Genomic DNA, 16175 nt, shown 5'->3' with positions numbered 1-16175 from the left:
TCTGAGTTCATCTGAGTTTTTAGCCAAGTGGGTTGAGATACCGGGTCAAAAAATGCACCAATGAACCGTCATAATAAATAATTGCCTGCCAAAGCGAAACTTATGAACTATAAGCATGAACTTCATCCACCGGCTTCCTGTCCTGTTCTGAGGCCAGTTTTAATAAAAACCAACAAAAACAAGCCAAAAACAGCCGGCCGCCGTTATCTTTATGCTAGCCTCACCTCTGGGCTCTGAGCGACATTTCTCTATAACAGCTGAATCTGATCTGGACCTGAGACATGAATTTTTCCGTGGTTGTGCATTCCTTAACAAAAGGTAGGGTAAGGTGCCTAATTAGCGACCCTTTCCGATTTGCGACCTACCTCCCTACAGAAAAACTGGCAGGAGAAAACGGGGTAAAGACATCGTCAAAAGGTCAGCCATACTTTGGTTATCAAATTAAATTATTTTCCGGTCGTCGATGTTTCTGGTGGGACGTTTCAGGTGAGTTTAAATAAAAATGACGAGTTTCTTATCCAAAAAGTGTGTGTTTGGGCCCTCTCTGATGAAAAGCGATGCACATTAGGATGATGCACCTTTTTTATTCTGAATCGACATTCCTTTTTCAATTGATTGCCGTTTTCCCATAGTGAATCGCTCAACTGTGCACAGCACGGCGATTAAAAATGTGTCGCAACTCATATTTCCTATTTGCGCCTGACATGGTCGCAAATAACTAGCTCAAGAAGGGAAAGAAAGGGGAAAAGGGAGAAATGAAAATGAGGTGTTGCTGAAGCTTGCAATGTGTGGCAGGGATGCCAAATGTCGTCACCGACTGCAGGGGTGCCGAATTCAGCGCGGACCTCAAATATCTTACGAGATAGCCCGCAAAATTTGGGTTTCCGCCTTCTTTTCGCCTTCAGTGCATCACGTGATCAGTTTTTACTTACGTAAATGTGTTGGATAAACGTGCATGTTCGAGTGATTGAGTGCTTTGCGTATAGGATACCTTTTTGAGATCATATTTCATCTTTTCAGGCGTCGCATTTTTTTGCCATTTTTAATATGGAGAAACCCATAGACTTATTAGCGACCCTCCCCGGTCGCTAATCGGGAAGAGTTCCCTATTAGCGTTTTTTGCAATGGTCTGCCAAAATGCTCACTACAAATAAGTTAGTGAATATTGGGGCAGAAAATGACTATATTTTAATAGAAAAATGAACGATCTCTCCGAAAATCAAGCCAGTAATACAGTGGCACCCACAGAGCGTGAGCAATGACGGTTCAAATTAAGGGGGTCACTAATTAGGCACCTTACCCTATCCCTACCTATTACCTATCCGACACGGCTGGACGTGGCAAACGTGGTGACTGGTGGTAGAAAAAAAAATAGTTCAAGAGCGACCTTTTTTGCCAAAGTTAGTTAGGTATACAAGAAATTGAGTATTGACGTATTGACCTCGATTGTTGGCTCTTTGACCTGATCTCAGAGAACCGGTAGACCTGACACCTGACACTGTGTATGTATGTCCTTATATACTGGTGATAGTTCAGCTGTGGTTTGCTTTATGGCTTAGCGTCTCTGAGCTGAAGTCGTTTCCGGTTTCTCATCGCCCTCCACTGGGGACATCCGCCCGTCGGAATTTGTTACCGGCACCCCCGTGGACAGAACAGCCGCTGTTGGCCCGACAACAGCGGCCAGATAACCGCTCCACAGTGGCCATATGACCGCTCCACAGTGGCCAAATATCCGTCCCAGAGTGGCCAAATAACCGCCCCAGAGCGGCCAGATAACAGTTCCCAGAGTTCTCCGACTCTCTGTGTCCGGATGTCGGTCTCCGGGGGCCGGTGGTGTCACGGGTCACCAATCACCATCCCGTACCGCCAGTTGCCACGGTCTCTGTGCACGGAGATAGGCGTGCCACCGGTAGAAGCCGCCGTCAAACGCTCACTTGCGGGATTCCACGAACTTGTGCTCAAACGCCGGCTTTTGAGGTCGTAATAAAATGCTGGACTTATAGCGGAAGCATTCATGAACTTGTCGGTGCTTATACCCAACATTGTCTTTACGAGCTAATATGCTCAGAAGGAGCTTAGAGGCTCAGACGTTGTGGTTGGCACTTTGCGATACCCTTTCCTCGCATTCAGCACTATAAAACAAGCCATTGCGCAAACATGGCTGAATTTCAGTCACAGTGGGGAGCATTTCAGTATAACCCTCGCCGGCCGAGGGGGGGGGGGTGCCGCCCCCCATAGGGTTTTTCGCGATAGCTCCGAACACGCTGGGGATAGAGAGCTGAAACTTAGCATAACTGACCTTTGCTTCAAGCCGGATCTTTTGATACCAACCGCATTTTCGGGTCAGGTTAGGTCACTGGCCTATGACGTCATAAGTGAGCCTCTGCACGGTCTTCAGATGTCGCAAATTCGCAACGCCCTCACTGCCAGAGGAGCTTTTACAGGGAAATGAAACTTGCAGGATCTGAGTCTCACAACTTGTATACCTATCTCGGATTTTCCGTAAGGTCATATGAGGTCAGGTCATTTTCATGACCTCACCATTATAAGTCAATCGGGAAAAATGAAAACTGTTATTCTGACGCCGGGAACGATCTCTAACTATCTCAAGCACACAGAATCGTGATTTGATGCACTCCTTGCAAGGCGACATGCGTCACTTTTGCAATGTTGACCTTGCGTGACGTCATTTATGACGTCATTAGGGTCATATTAGTTTTTCGTCAATAACCCCCGATCAAATTGAGCCAGCGAGTCGGGAAAGCCACCAATGGACTCAGGAAGAATCGAATGATATGAATCGAATGATATGCAACATGACCTATTTCGACCAGCTTCGTGACCTGGAGGCGCTGACCTGACCGTGACCTGAGGTCAACGCCCTAACTTGACCTCTCCCAAACAAAAAGCATATCATTCGAGGTGCATGAGCGAGGCAAACACGATGCTGTCAAAATCGCGGTTCTGCGGCCGTTTTTTGCGAAGTTATTTACCAAAAACGGAACCGTACTTTGGGGCACTTGACCTGATCCCAGAGGTCACCGGTTGACCTAGGACCTTAAAATCGGGTAGCAATCTCTGCGTCTCGTAACGGCACACACGCTCGTTTTTTCCGCGCCGCGCTAGCTCCACCAGGGGCGAAACGGCGAAGGGGGGGGGGGGGTCGTACCCACCCACCCCCTCGGCCGGCGCGTATGTACATTTAGAAACATTTAGCATGGAACATTTAGAAAACCAATAGGTCCGGCGAGGGATAACTATTAGTTGTAATAGCAGCCCAATTTAGGAAAACTTAGTCGCATTTCAGCCACAATGGGAAAGTCTGAGTAGGGTGCGACCCTCAGCCATGGTGGTGAGCCGGGCCATGAAACGGTTCGGTTGGTGCGTCAGTTTGTGGGACTATGCTCCAGCGCTCATTGGTAGAACTGTGATACGAGGTCAAAATGTAACGCGAGGTGTGAAACGGTTATCAGTCAAAAAGTCAAAACAACAAATCCTGGGAGGTTCGTTCCAACTAGGTGTAGACTTACTGAATGTGCATGTACAAAGACCGCACCTGAAAGCAGAAACTAGTTACACACCCGATTAGAAAAAAAGCGTCAATAGAATTCCATGATACTTGAATGATACTTGCAATACATACACCTAACAACAATCCTTACGTAACTTTAGCAGCTGAATAGCATAGCATTGCGGAAGCTGGACCACATTGACGGCACTGGACACCATAGAACATTCACAGTTCGCAGCGCAATCATTCGTGAAAAGCAAGTTTTTTTTTTCATATTCGCTGAAGTTTATTGAACACGGCACACTTCACAGCTTATTGCACAGACAACAATCACCAAACACAAATTGCAGACACAAACTGCAACAGCGTGCAGCAATACCGCTTATTTCTGGCCGGGGTTGAGATCGTCAGCATATGCATAGCAGGACGCACAGCATGCACAACATAGTATACTCGATTGTCGAAGACAGTGAGCGGGCGCCACTCCTTCCGTTTCGATTGTTCGTTGGCGTAACGAATCACGGGCCGCGGGCCCCCGCCCGCACCCCCGGAAAATCATTTTTCCCGGGGGTGCCCCCTAACCACCGCCCGGGCGAGGGGAGCGCCGACCCGACCCGACACTCGACAGGCCGGCGCCCCGCCCGCCCGGGCGGCCGACCGGTCCCTTTCAATTGGGACCGGTACCCAGGTTGGCCCGGATGGGTCATAGGGGCGGGGGCCCAATGCTCGGCAAAACTCAGGGCTCCGCCACAGGCCGGCGTTTAAACACAGTAACGTTCAACAATCTTCCGTTCAAACACAACAAACAGTAACCTAGGTGAGCAAAGAGCAACCAAACAAACAAGTAATTAAACAGACAACATAAACTACACTGTTAAAGAAACGGAATGATTGCATTTATGTATGTGTAGGCATTTCTGTTTGTACTGAGTTGTGTTTGTGACTGTGTGCGTACATGCATGTGTCGGTGTGCTTGTGCAATGTGTTTGTATCAGTTTAGGTGCTTGTGCATGTGTGTGTGCGTGTGGGTGTGCGTGTGCGTGTGTGTGTGGTGTGTGTGTGTGTATGTGTGTGTGTGGGGGGGGGTGTAGGTGTGTGTGTGTGTGTTTTTTTTTTAATTATATTTGGTGAATTGACACGTTTCCGAGTCGCCCACCCGGGGGCGGAGCGGACGCTAACAATCTTGTAAGATTGCCCCACTTCTGGTGGAAGAGATCGAGTTTGTCGCTTGTTTTTGCAATGTGTTGTTCTTTTTGCAGTTCAATCTTTATCATTTGCAACACGACCATCGTTGATGGCATAGAAGACCTGAGACGTGATTTGTGAATGTGATCTTTAATAAGCGTGAATAAAAGCATGGCTATTTTTGATAAGTCTTTAAGAAAAAACCAGCTTACTTTGTTCACGATTATATCTATTCCGTATTCCTGTTTCAGGTGGGATAATACTTCTTTAATTAATATTTGAGTCTTGGGACACTGCCAAAATAAATGAAGGATAGTTTCCGATGTTTCACTACAGAAGGAGCATGCATTATTGTTTACATAGTTTATATTGTGCAGAAACTTATTTGTGGCGTATATTCTGCTTATTATTCTATAATGAAGAAATATAAAATATGTATATGATGTTGCCTTCGATATTTGTTCCACTGTGCCTTCAACGAACTCGCCAATATCTGTAGTCCACTTTGCTTTAAGACGTAGATTGGACTCTTTGTTAGAATTCCGCATACTTCCAACAAATGCTCGATATGCTAATTGGGGAAAATTGCTGGTATTCAATACCTGGTTAATTTTGTATGGGATGTTTGGTTTTATTATCAACGATTTGTCTATTTCTTTTCGAATTTCTTTTGGTAAGCTTCGAACAAGGGATGCGTAACATAAAAAGTTCATACGTATGCCGTAGGTTCTTTCAACATCTTGTCTTGAAAGAATTAATCCAGTACGTAGGTTATATAGATCTCCTATAAACCTCAGGCCTTTATCATTCCATTTCTTTATAATAGTTGTTCCGTACTTTGTCTAATTTGAGAACCAAATGTTTTCCGAAGCAAGTTCCTCTATTGATGGATAATATTCTTGATTAAACTGAACCCATGCATCTATAAGGTTCAAATAAAATAGATTTGTTGTATTTCTTTTACATAGTTCTAACTTCTTATAACCATATGTTAACATGTTTTGTATATCTGGGAGTTCTGTTCTAGCAATAGTAGTCCAATCTGCACTGGAGATCCACATGCGCTTTAACCATGTTAATTTCATACTTTTAATGAATGATTGTAACTCAATCATGTTTAGTCCATCCTTGGAATAACTTTGTATTATTTTTGTACGCTTTACTTTATCATTCTTTCGTCCCCAAATAAACTCAAAAAATATTTTTTCTAGTTCTTTTATGCGTTGTTTTGAAGGATTAGGTAGTGCCATAAATAAATGAACAAGTTTCGAGAGCAATAAGGTTTTAAGTGAAAAGCAAGTTGATGTCATCGTCCGAAATACGCCGTTGTGGCTCACAGAGGGTTTACGCTCTCCCCGAGCAGAGCTGTACTCCGTGGTAATGACCCGCTCACTCAGCCACCTCCATACATCAGGGCCGACACTTCCGTATTCGCGGCGGGCCCCGGCCGCTTTCATCGGGCGCCGAAGACCTCGCGGCGGCATACAATCGACCTTCCTCGCATTCCTCGTGTCAGTAAACGCTACGCAGCGCCTCGCGGCGTATAATGGTACGCAGCGGTACGATCGTACCCGTATTCATCGTAACACCGCTGATATAATAACTACACTCAACACCGCTGATAAGAAGCAATCACCCGGAAATCGAGTAATCCTCGTCGAGTTCTCGCGGCGCATTGGCTGCTTCTATGGGTCATCGGAGGAATTCGGCCGGCGGCTAAAGTGGGTCGGCGGCAGTGAATCCTTCAGGCAGATCGGGAACGCTAAGGACATCCATCAAGACCGCCCTTAGTCCGGACGATTGGGGTGGAAGGAGTGGCTCCACATACGACCGGCCTTTGGCTGTAACTGGGCGGTCTGGGCAGGTCATACATGGGCGTGTCATTTCATTTCATTTACCCAAGAGTAACTGAAAGAGCTTTTTATACATCCAACCTACATTCATATTTTGTCAATCAATAGGTAGGTTGACATTAATTTTCATTTTTACTTTTTAACCCTCGCCCGTAAACGGCGATCTGCCACCTTCGCCCATGCAGGGGGGGGGGGGTTGGTGCGACCCCCCCCTTGGCGTTTGAAAACGGAGCGTCGTAGAGCTTAGCGGAAAAGACCAACGGATTGCTCTCGCCGAGATCTCGCGATTGGTGGTATATTTTTTGGTCCTAGGTCAATATTTGACCTACTTTTGACCGGTCAAAGGTCAAATTTTCGGAAAAATAGACTTTTTTCAACTTTCGGCGGCGATTGCGGCAAAACGGTGGGAGATATCGACTTGAAACCTTCACTATCGTGTTCCTTGATCAATTCTCTATCGTTTGGTATGTATTTCGTTTCCCTAGCTCTAAAAATGGCGCGTTGGGAGCGCCGGAAGTCGGCAAGGTCACAGTCGGCGGCAGAAATTCGAAAAATCAAAATTTAAATTTTTGAAATCTGATTGTATTTTTGGATTTGGGAGGTCCATTTGCTCCCTATAGAAACTAATATTGCTGCATATTCCCATTGAGGTGACAAGAATTAGCAAAATAGTGGTTCGGGCGCTTTTCAAAAATAGTACCGGACGCTGTTCCTCTTGTGACGTCATAGCTCCGTGACCTGACCTGACCCGGTCAAGTTTCGTATACCATATGATAGCCAATACTTGCCCCAACATGCATGGGAAGTTTCATCACGATCCATCAACCGATGTCCGTACCACCGGCAGGAAACCTTGGGCGTTGGCACTCAGTTTGTGAAAATCCGGCCGGAGGCTGTTCCCTTTGTGACGTCATAACTCCGTGACCTGACATGACCCGGTCAAATTTTTTTAGCAAAAGATGCGCAAGGTTTGCCCCATAAGGTACCCAAAATTTGGCGGCGCTGCGCGCCGCCGTTTTTGCACTATTTCCGAAAAGCCTCAGGGGGGGGGGGGGTTGCACCAACCCCCCCCCTACATGGGCGAGGGTTAATAATGGTAAAAGTGTTTAACGTTTTTGGTAATGGGCTAATTGAAAGAAAATACATATTTTATTATCTCGACACAAGCGCAATACAAACTGTGACCTTACCAAAATGCCGGAATATCATAAAACTTAGTCATTCAATAAGTACACAGTCTTGGACTTGGATCTTGGAAAGTTACTGCAGGAACAAGGAGTGTGCGACATGCGTTGCTGCTGCGTGTCAATAATAGTTTGCGTCCATATTTGCGTATTTTGCACAGCCACAGTCTACATTCACACTCCACACTCCACACTTCCACAGACATGCTCGTGAAATCACAATGACATGACACACCGCCGTTCATGGCGGGTGATGCAGTCAGTCCGTGAGACACTACACACTGCACAGTCCAGCGATCGGACAGCGGCCCAGAGAGGAGTTTTCCGGGGCCTTCCGTCGCATGTGGCCAGATGTTTGTGAACTTGGCTTTATTTGACTCGCAGCTGTAACCTTGTCAGAGCTGTACGACATTTACGCTTATATTTTCAAACTGGCCGTTTTCCGGCAAGTGCGACTTAAGTCTGATCATGAGTAGTAAATTTGTTGTTGCGTCCTCGTTATTTAATTAAAAGAAACCGTTTAGCTTTAATGAAACACAGAAGGGTTATTGCAACGCTTAAGGATCATTTAAAAAGTCAAATGCTCGACAAGAACATTGCTCTTGCTGGGTACTGAGGGTAGCAAGGCATGCATGGGGGAGAAAATTCGCGTGCAGGCGACACACATTGAGATGACCTAAGCAGGTGACATGACACCGTTATCCCTCCGGGTATGTTTCCGTCACTAGTCTAGATCTCAGTAAGATCCGCGATCCAGTGTGTCGCGCCACGTCGGCAGACTGTCAGCTTATATATCCGCCGCTAGATGGCAGTATGCGTCTGCGCCTGAAGCTAGGCTGTGCCGCAGCGCACGAACTGGCTGTAGGGAACGTAATACACTAACGCAGAACGCTGGGGAGGTGTGTGAAGGTCTAACAAGTAACAACAAGACACAGCTGGCTCGTTCATTGCCATCATCCAATCTATAAGCCATCTGCTATTCTTTATTTTGACTTAAATTATCATTGTGAATTAGCAATGACACATTTTTGGGCATAGGATTAATGCTTTGCTTTCCTCAGCTCTGGGTAGTGTATTTTTATTACCTTTATAGTTGCTTCTATCTCCCTTTCCTGTGATTATTTGTATGAAGACTGCTTTGTAGTGTATTTCCCCTACCTTCGTAGCCGATTCTGCCGTCCTTGTCTGCGTCTGCCAATCACTACGAGGACGTTCAGCTTTGTAGTGTATTTCCTGTGGTGTACTTTCCCTACCTTCGTAGTTGATTCTGCCGTTTTTGTCGGCGTCCGCCATCTGTATTAGGGCGTTCAGCTCTGTAGTGTATTTCCTGTGGTGTATTTCCCCTACCTTCGTAGTTGATTCTGCCGTCTTTGTCTGCGTCCGCCATCTGTATGAGGGCGTTCAGCTCTGCCTCTGTCATTCGCTCCTCGATGAGGTCCATGGCTCTCCTCAACTCGTCCTGGTGGGACGAAAAGAACGGAGAGAGGGAGAGGGAGGGGTGGAGAGCTGATCGGCAGAGAAAAGATGCAGTATCTTCCAACAGCAAAAAGTGATTCGGACTCCCGATGATCAAACGTTTCGTCTAAAAGGCTATCATGTGACATTTGGCATAGAGATTCAGTAGAAATTTTGGCTACATTTAATGTAATTATATACCTATAAAGATGAAAATCATTCGCTGTTAAGTTGTACCTGGTGCATGACGTAATACTGACCAGTGTGATGTAGCCGTTGCCGTCCCTGTCAAACAGTCGAAATGCCGAGAACAAGTCGCTGGTCACATGGTCGGGCGCCTTGTCGGCGGAGAGGCTCTGCATCTTGAGGAACCAGGAGATGAACTGACCCTCGCTGATGAGTCCTCCATCTGCCGACACAGGGCGCGATGGTCGGGCCGGGAGAGTGTCTTATTTTTGAACAAACTTTAGAGGCCTGTGGTGGCAATCAAACGGTGACAAAAGCTTTAACGTGTGCACGAATTGAAGTTTACGAATAGTAGGTATATTTGGGCATCAGTGCATAGCATTGCTTGCCATCTGTGCTTCCATGTTTAACTGTAACGGACAATTGTAATAGCTAAGTCGATGCATGCCTGCAAAATATTCAGAATTTAACATAAAAATTACGATTTGGAAAGACCTCTGACACCTTGAATCTTTCCGTGGTCAGTTGGGACCAGTGACGTACCGTTTTCACCTGCTGACGTCATCAGCTCTCCGATGAGCGAGTCGTCCACCTGGATGTCCAGCTTATCGAGCAGCATGCGCTTCAGCTCCTCGGCCGTGATGTTGCCGTCCTTGTTGCGGTCCGTCAGACGGAACACCATCTTCAGCTCTGGCCGGACGGCGCACAGTGGGTCAGACGGAACACCATCTTCAGCTCTGGCCGGACGGCGCACAGTGGGTCAGACGGAACACCATCTTCAGCTCTGGCCGGACGGCGGGGAGCGGGTCACGACGGGACAGAGGGAGGGGAGGGGGAGGGGGCACGGAGGACAGGGAACTCGGCGGACAGCGGGTCACGGCCGGAATAGGGGGTTGCGGAGGACAGGGGTTACGGCGGAAGAGGGGGAGGGGGTCACGGCAGTACAGGGAGGGGGTCACGGGGATAGGGGGTCCACGGCGGTATAGGGAGCGGTCACGAGGGATAGGGTTCACGGTAGTACAGGGAGGGGGTCACGGGGATAGGGGGTCACAGCGGAAGAGGGGGAGGGGAGTCACGGCGGTATAGGGAGGGGGTCACGGCGGACAGAGGGTCACGGCAGAACAGGGGGTCACGACTCACGGCGGAACCGTGGGGGTGGGGGAGGGGGGATGTCGAAGCGGGGGAGTGGTGGCCGATCTCGGTTACAATTGAGGTACTGACTACTGATAGTTCGAAAGCCACTAATTATTATTATTTTAGCTTGAGTAAATTGTAAATGTCAAGGACGGAAATAGCGTTAAATGTCTGACCATTTTGTATCTACATGATAAAGTCAGGACTGATGTGTGCAATGTGCAATAGTAGTTTGGAACTGTAAACTATGAGAATGAATACGGTTGGCAATCGTAAATATACTGCAAATGGCAACTTAGCGGCCCCCCGGCTAAGAGGCGTTGGGCGAGGGCAGACAGATGCCGGAGAGAGCGAGAGAGAGGGAGGGAGGGTGGGAGGGAGAGAGATAAGCGGAGCGGGCGGGCTGGGGCGGGAGGCACGAGGGGAGCGCGGGATATAGGACAGTCAGAGACGAGCCAGCGAAGGGGACGGACCATCGGTCATGGTCTCAACAATTTTTTGGCTTCTCTCGTTGTGTGACACTCGGAGTGACAGAGAGGCTATGAATAGTGACGGCGAAAGAGGGAGTGGTGGCATGGTACTCAGAAGGGCGGTGCCTTGCGATTCAGCGCAGCGCAGGAGCTGGGAGGCAGAGAACCAACCGCCTGTGACGACTCATGACGCGAGGTTTGTCAGTAGATGCCACTGACTACAGGTAAGCGAAGGGCCGAGTTCGCTGTTGTGTAACTGGCCGGGTGCCGCGACAGCTTGATGGGCGCAGTAACCTGCGCCCTCGAGAGCAGGGATGCTTTTGTGGGCAGACCGCGAAGGCGCCACTTTCCAGCTCTTGGGAGCTTATTGTCATGGCTGTCAGATGTCGATGTATAATCAGCGGGTAAACAGAATTCGCGCGACTTGCGTTATTGCGGAGTCACGCGCTGTCTAATCTGGATGGTGTTGTCCGACATCTCGTGCTACAAATCGAATAGGCTGGCAATATCGGCTTGGGAGAGACGGTCGTGGACGTTTTTTTTCGTTGCTTCGTCAAGAGCTTTTGGACGCTTGAAGCGCGCCACCGCGGCAGCTGTGGTCGTGGGAGCGCTCCGTGAGGACCCAGACTGTGGGTTAGCGCTTGCCTTCTGTTCTGTTCTTGTCTCCTGTTGTCACAGTTCGGTGACTGGTTGCCAGCGCGACTGCCGACTGCGGCGGGGGAGCGGGACGGGGTCAGACGTCCCTGTGCTTATGGAGTGTGGCAGCGGCTGAGGGGCCTGCTGGTTGGTCTTTGAAGCCTTTGGGGGCTGGTGGGTGCGGTGCGGTACCCTTGGGGGCGAACGCGGTCAGTGACTTGGTGACCTCGGGTGACAGTTTCAGGGCTGATATCAGGTTGGCCCGTGACCACCTGCACCCTGGTATCGCTGCGCGCTGCAACGGTGCAGCGGCGCTTAACCCCTGCGCTCCGGCTGAGCGAGCGGAGCCGGGTGGGTGACGTCATCGAAGCACGCCGCACGCAGCCAGATCTAGGCGCCGGGCCAGGGCCCTGTTTACGGCCGCTGCCAGCGTGCGCTATCACACGTGCTAATTGGGTTTCCATGACATCCGTACATCCGTATCTCCAACCCTGCCAAAATGTCGTCACATGTGTGACTTCAGCTCGCAAAATGCGATAGCAGCGTGGTAGCAGCATCGAGTGAAATACCGCTCAAAAACGGGGATGGCCCTCCCTTTGTCCGCGCGGTCCACGGGCCCGCCGGCGCCGCGGCGCGGCGGACCGGGCAGCGGAGACCCAATAAAGTAAACAGCCCGGCCTTATCGGTCACGGTGTCGTATGGCGGCGCCCGGCCGCATGGCTCACAGCTGGGGCATGGGTGACTGTCCGCTGGAGTCATGGGACGGGCAGTGGGACAGGGCCAAGGAGAAAGGAACATGGTGTTTGAGGGAGAGTCGAGGGGGCAGTGACCCTTCCGGAACGGGGTGATCGTGGTGGTCCCAGATGATGTCTTATTGAGTTTTTACAGACCTAAAGCGCGCGCAGCGGCGCGCCGTCGGTTCGCAGGCACACCACGGATACCTATCGGCTGTCGCTGTTCCGGACCACGCGGGCTCTGACGTGCTGGCTTGACCGCCTTTGCCGGGTGAGGAGCAGCCGCGTGAGCGGTCGAGGGTCAGTTTGACCGAGTGGTGCGGGTCGCTGGTTGTTGGCAGAATGCAATGCGACGCCGCGGACCGATTAGTGGTGTCATCTGGGATTGGACCTTCGGAATTCCGTTTTGTCTAATGTTCATTTCGGGAGACGGTTGAACGAAGGTTACACTGGCTTGGACAGCTTGAACAATCACTTGCTCGGGGGACGAGAAACGCTATTTCTTCTATCCCTGCTTCCTGGTTGATAAGAACGAGCTTAGACAAGCTTCGGCAGGGTGCGCTGAAGGAGCAGAGCGCCGGTGGCGACCGGGCAAGCGCCGCGGGATGACCGGGGGGGGGGGGGGGGGGTGGCAGACCGCTACGGGCGCCACTATCGCGGGTCTGACGGGCGGCCGTGGGAGCTCTTGGGAGTTTCCTGCCCTTGAAGGCGACAGTAGCTGTCCTAGCTCTCGAGCTTATTGCCCTTGGGGGCGAGCTTGCTGCCCCTTGGGGGCGAAGGTAGCTGTTACAGCCCTTGGGAGTTAATTGTCTTTGGGGCGACGATGGCTGTACAAGCTCTTGAGGAGCTTATTGCCCTTGGGGGCGACTGAGGCTGCACGGGCTCTTGGGAGCTTATTGCCCGTGGGGGCGACGATGGCTGTACAAGCTCTTGGGGAGCTTATTGCCCTTGGGGGCGACTGTGGCTGCACGGGCTCTTGGGAGCTTTGCCCTTGGGGGCGACGATGGTTGTACGAGCTCTTGGGAGCTTATTGCCCTTGGGGGCGACGACGGCCGTACAAGCTCCTGGGAGCTTATTGTCCTTGGGGGCGACTGAGGCTGTACGAGCTCTCGGGAGCTTTGCTCGTGGGGGCGACTGAGGCTGCACGGGCTCTTGGGAGCCTTGCCCTGGCGGCGACGATGGTTGTACGAGCTCTTGGGAGCTTCTTCCTCTTGGGGGCGAGCTTGCTGCCCTTGGGAGCGACGGTAGCCGTACGAGCTCTTGGGAGCTTATTGCCCTTGGGGGCGACGATGGCTGTACAAGCTCTTGGGAGCTTATTGCCCTTGGGGGCGACTTGGGAGCTTATTGCCCTTGGGGGCGACTTGGGAGCTTATTGCTCTTGGGGCGAGCTTGCTGCCCTTGGGGGCGACGGTAGCCGTCCGAGCTCTTGGGAGCTTATTGCCCTTGGGGGCGACGATGGCTGTACAAGCTCCTGGGAGCTTATTGCCTTTGGGGGCGACTGAGGCTGTACAAGCTCTTGGGAGCTTTGCCCTTGAGGCGACGATGGTTGTACAAGCTCTTGGGAGCTTATTGCCCTTGGGGGGACGGTAACCGTACAAGCCTTTGGGTGCTTAATACCCTTGGGGGCGACGAGCTTGCTGCCCTGGGGGGCGACGGTAGCCGTACGAGCTCTTGGGTGCTTATTGCCCTTGGGGGCGACGATGGCTGTACAAGCTCTTGGGAGCTTGTTGCCCTTGGGGGCGACTGAGGCTACACAAGCTCTTGGGAGCTTTGCCCTTGGGGGCGACGATGGTTGTACAAGCTCTTGGGAGCTTATTGCCCTTGGGGGCGACGGTAACCGTACGAGCCTTCGGGTGCTTATTGCCCTTGGGGGCGACGATGGCTGTACGAGCTCTTGGGAGCTTATTTTTCCTTGGAGGCGGGCTTTCTGCCCTTGAGGCGACAGTAGCTGTACGAGCTCTTGGGAGCTTATTGCCCTTGGGGTGACGATGGCTGCACGAGCGCTTGGGAGCTCATCGCCCCTGGGGGCGAGCTTGCTGCCCCTGGGGCGACGGTAGCTCTTGGAAGGTTCTTGCCCTTGGGGGCGACGTTGGCTGTACGGGCTGCTAGGAGCTTTTTGCTCTTAGGGGCGAGCTTGCTGCCCTCGAAGGCGACAGTAGCCGTATGAGCTCTTAGGAGCTCACTGCCCTTGGGGGCGACGATGGATGACTGTATGAGCTCTTGGAAGCTTATTGCCCTTGGGGGCGAGCTTGATGCCTGCCCTCGAAGGCTTCAGCACACGTCCGAGCTCTTGAAGCTTGCCTTTGAGGGCGACGACGGCCGTTCGAGCTCTTGGGAGCTTATTGCCCTGGGAGCGAGCTTGCTGCCCTTGGGGGCGACGGTCGCTGTACGAGCTCATGTGAGCTTTGCCCTTGGGGTGACGATGGCCGCGCAAGCTTTTGGGAACTTTGGCCTTGGGGCGACGATGGCTGTACGAGCTCTTGGGAGCTTATTGCCCTTGGGGGAGAGCTTTCTGCCCTTGGGGGCGACGGTGGCTGTACGTGTTCTTGGTAGCTTAGCGCTTGCTGCCCTTGGGGTTGACGGTAGCCCTATTGCCCTTGGGGGCGACTGAGGCGGTACGAGCTCTTGGGAGCTTATTGCACCTAGTGGCGACGACGGCTGTATGAGCTCTTGGGAGCTTATTGCCCTTGGAGCGAGCTTGCTCCCCTTTGGGGCGACGGTAGCTGTACGAGCTTTTGGGAGCTTATTGCCCTTGGGGCGACCGAAGCTGTACGAGCTCTTGGGAGCTTTGCCTGTGGGACCGACGGCAGCCCTACGAGCTCTTGGAAGCTTATTGCCCTTAGGCGCAGCTACTGGGTGCAGCACTGTCGGGAGCCCCCTGGCGCTCGCCGGACGCCGCCGCGCCTGACCCTCAAGGAGCGACACCCAAGGCCGTACTTGGTAGCCGGGAGCGGCCCGGTTCTCTTCCCAGATCTGTGTGCTTTTCGCCTTGGGCGGGAGTAAGAGGTCCGGTTATCTTACCCGATGTTTCCTGTTCGCCCTGTTCTCTCTGCCCGCCGCGTGTGCGCGCCCGCTGCGCCGCAACCGCCCGGCGCGGGGAGGGGCACGCGATATGGGCCGAAGGTCCACCGCGCGGCCAACGCGCGGGTCCCGGTCTAATTACTGGATTGGAGGATGCGCCGCGGGGCGGCGTCCACCCAGCTGCGCGCCCCCCATCCCTGGTGGGGGAGGGGGAGGGCGCGGTGACAGGGCGGGCGCTTGGCCGGCTCGAGTGGCGCGGCGGCACACACAGGGGCGCTCGCCACCCCCCTCCGTCGTCACTCGCAGGGGGGGGGGGTAGGCGCGAACGGCTCGGCCATCTGCGGGCAGTGTGCGACGGTTCGCACGTGTCGCGGCGGTGCGGGGACCGGCACTGGATCGACGAGGAGGGCGTAACGCGCTGCCTTTTTCGGCGGGCTGCGTGCCAGCAATTCTTTCGTTTCACAACCGGGCCGCGGGCCGCGGCGGGTGTGAGCTCCGGATGTGTGGACGCGCCAGAGCGACCCGTCCGACTATCTGTATCTGCCGGCGACCTATACGGTCATCTGACCGGTGCGGGCGTTGGGGCTGTGCAAGCTCTGGGGAACTTATTGCCCTTGGGGGCAGACCGCGTGGGTGCTACTGTCGGGAGCCTGGGGGAGAATGACGGGGGCTTTCGAGCTCTTGGAAGATCATAGTTGACGGTGCGAGGGCAGGCTGCATGTGCGCTACTGTCCAGAGCTCTTGGGAGCATGACGGGTGGCCGTGCGAGCTCTTGGGAGATCATAGTTGGCGGTGCGAGCTCTTGG

At 52.2% G+C, this 16175-nt stretch overlaps 1 protein-coding gene across 2 annotated transcripts in view; it reads right to left on the bottom strand.

Moving 5' to 3' along the window:
* Nucleotides 1-16175, bottom strand: part of LOC122391456 (calcium-binding protein E63-1-like) — a 64132-nt gene that overhangs the window by 25188 nt on the left and 22769 nt on the right. For both annotated transcript variants that reach the window (XM_043385371.1, XM_043385372.1), the window contains 3 exons: nt 9918-10064; nt 9449-9597; nt 9081-9192 (listed from right to left, as the gene is read on the bottom strand). In XM_043385371.1, the coding sequence (XP_043241306.1) occupies nt 9081-9192; nt 9449-9597; nt 9918-10064 (408 nt within the window). The remainder of the gene's footprint in view (nt 1-9080; nt 9193-9448; nt 9598-9917; nt 10065-16175) is intronic.

This window comes from Amphibalanus amphitrite, unplaced genomic scaffold (assembly GCF_019059575.1).
Source record: "Amphibalanus amphitrite isolate SeventyFive unplaced genomic scaffold, NRLGWU_Aamphi_draft 000438F_arrow, whole genome shotgun sequence".
NCBI lineage: Eukaryota > Metazoa > Arthropoda > Thecostraca > Balanomorpha > Balanidae > Amphibalanus > Amphibalanus amphitrite.
Note: the sequence above shows the minus strand (reverse complement) of the source record. Positions and strands in the feature narration are given on the sequence as shown.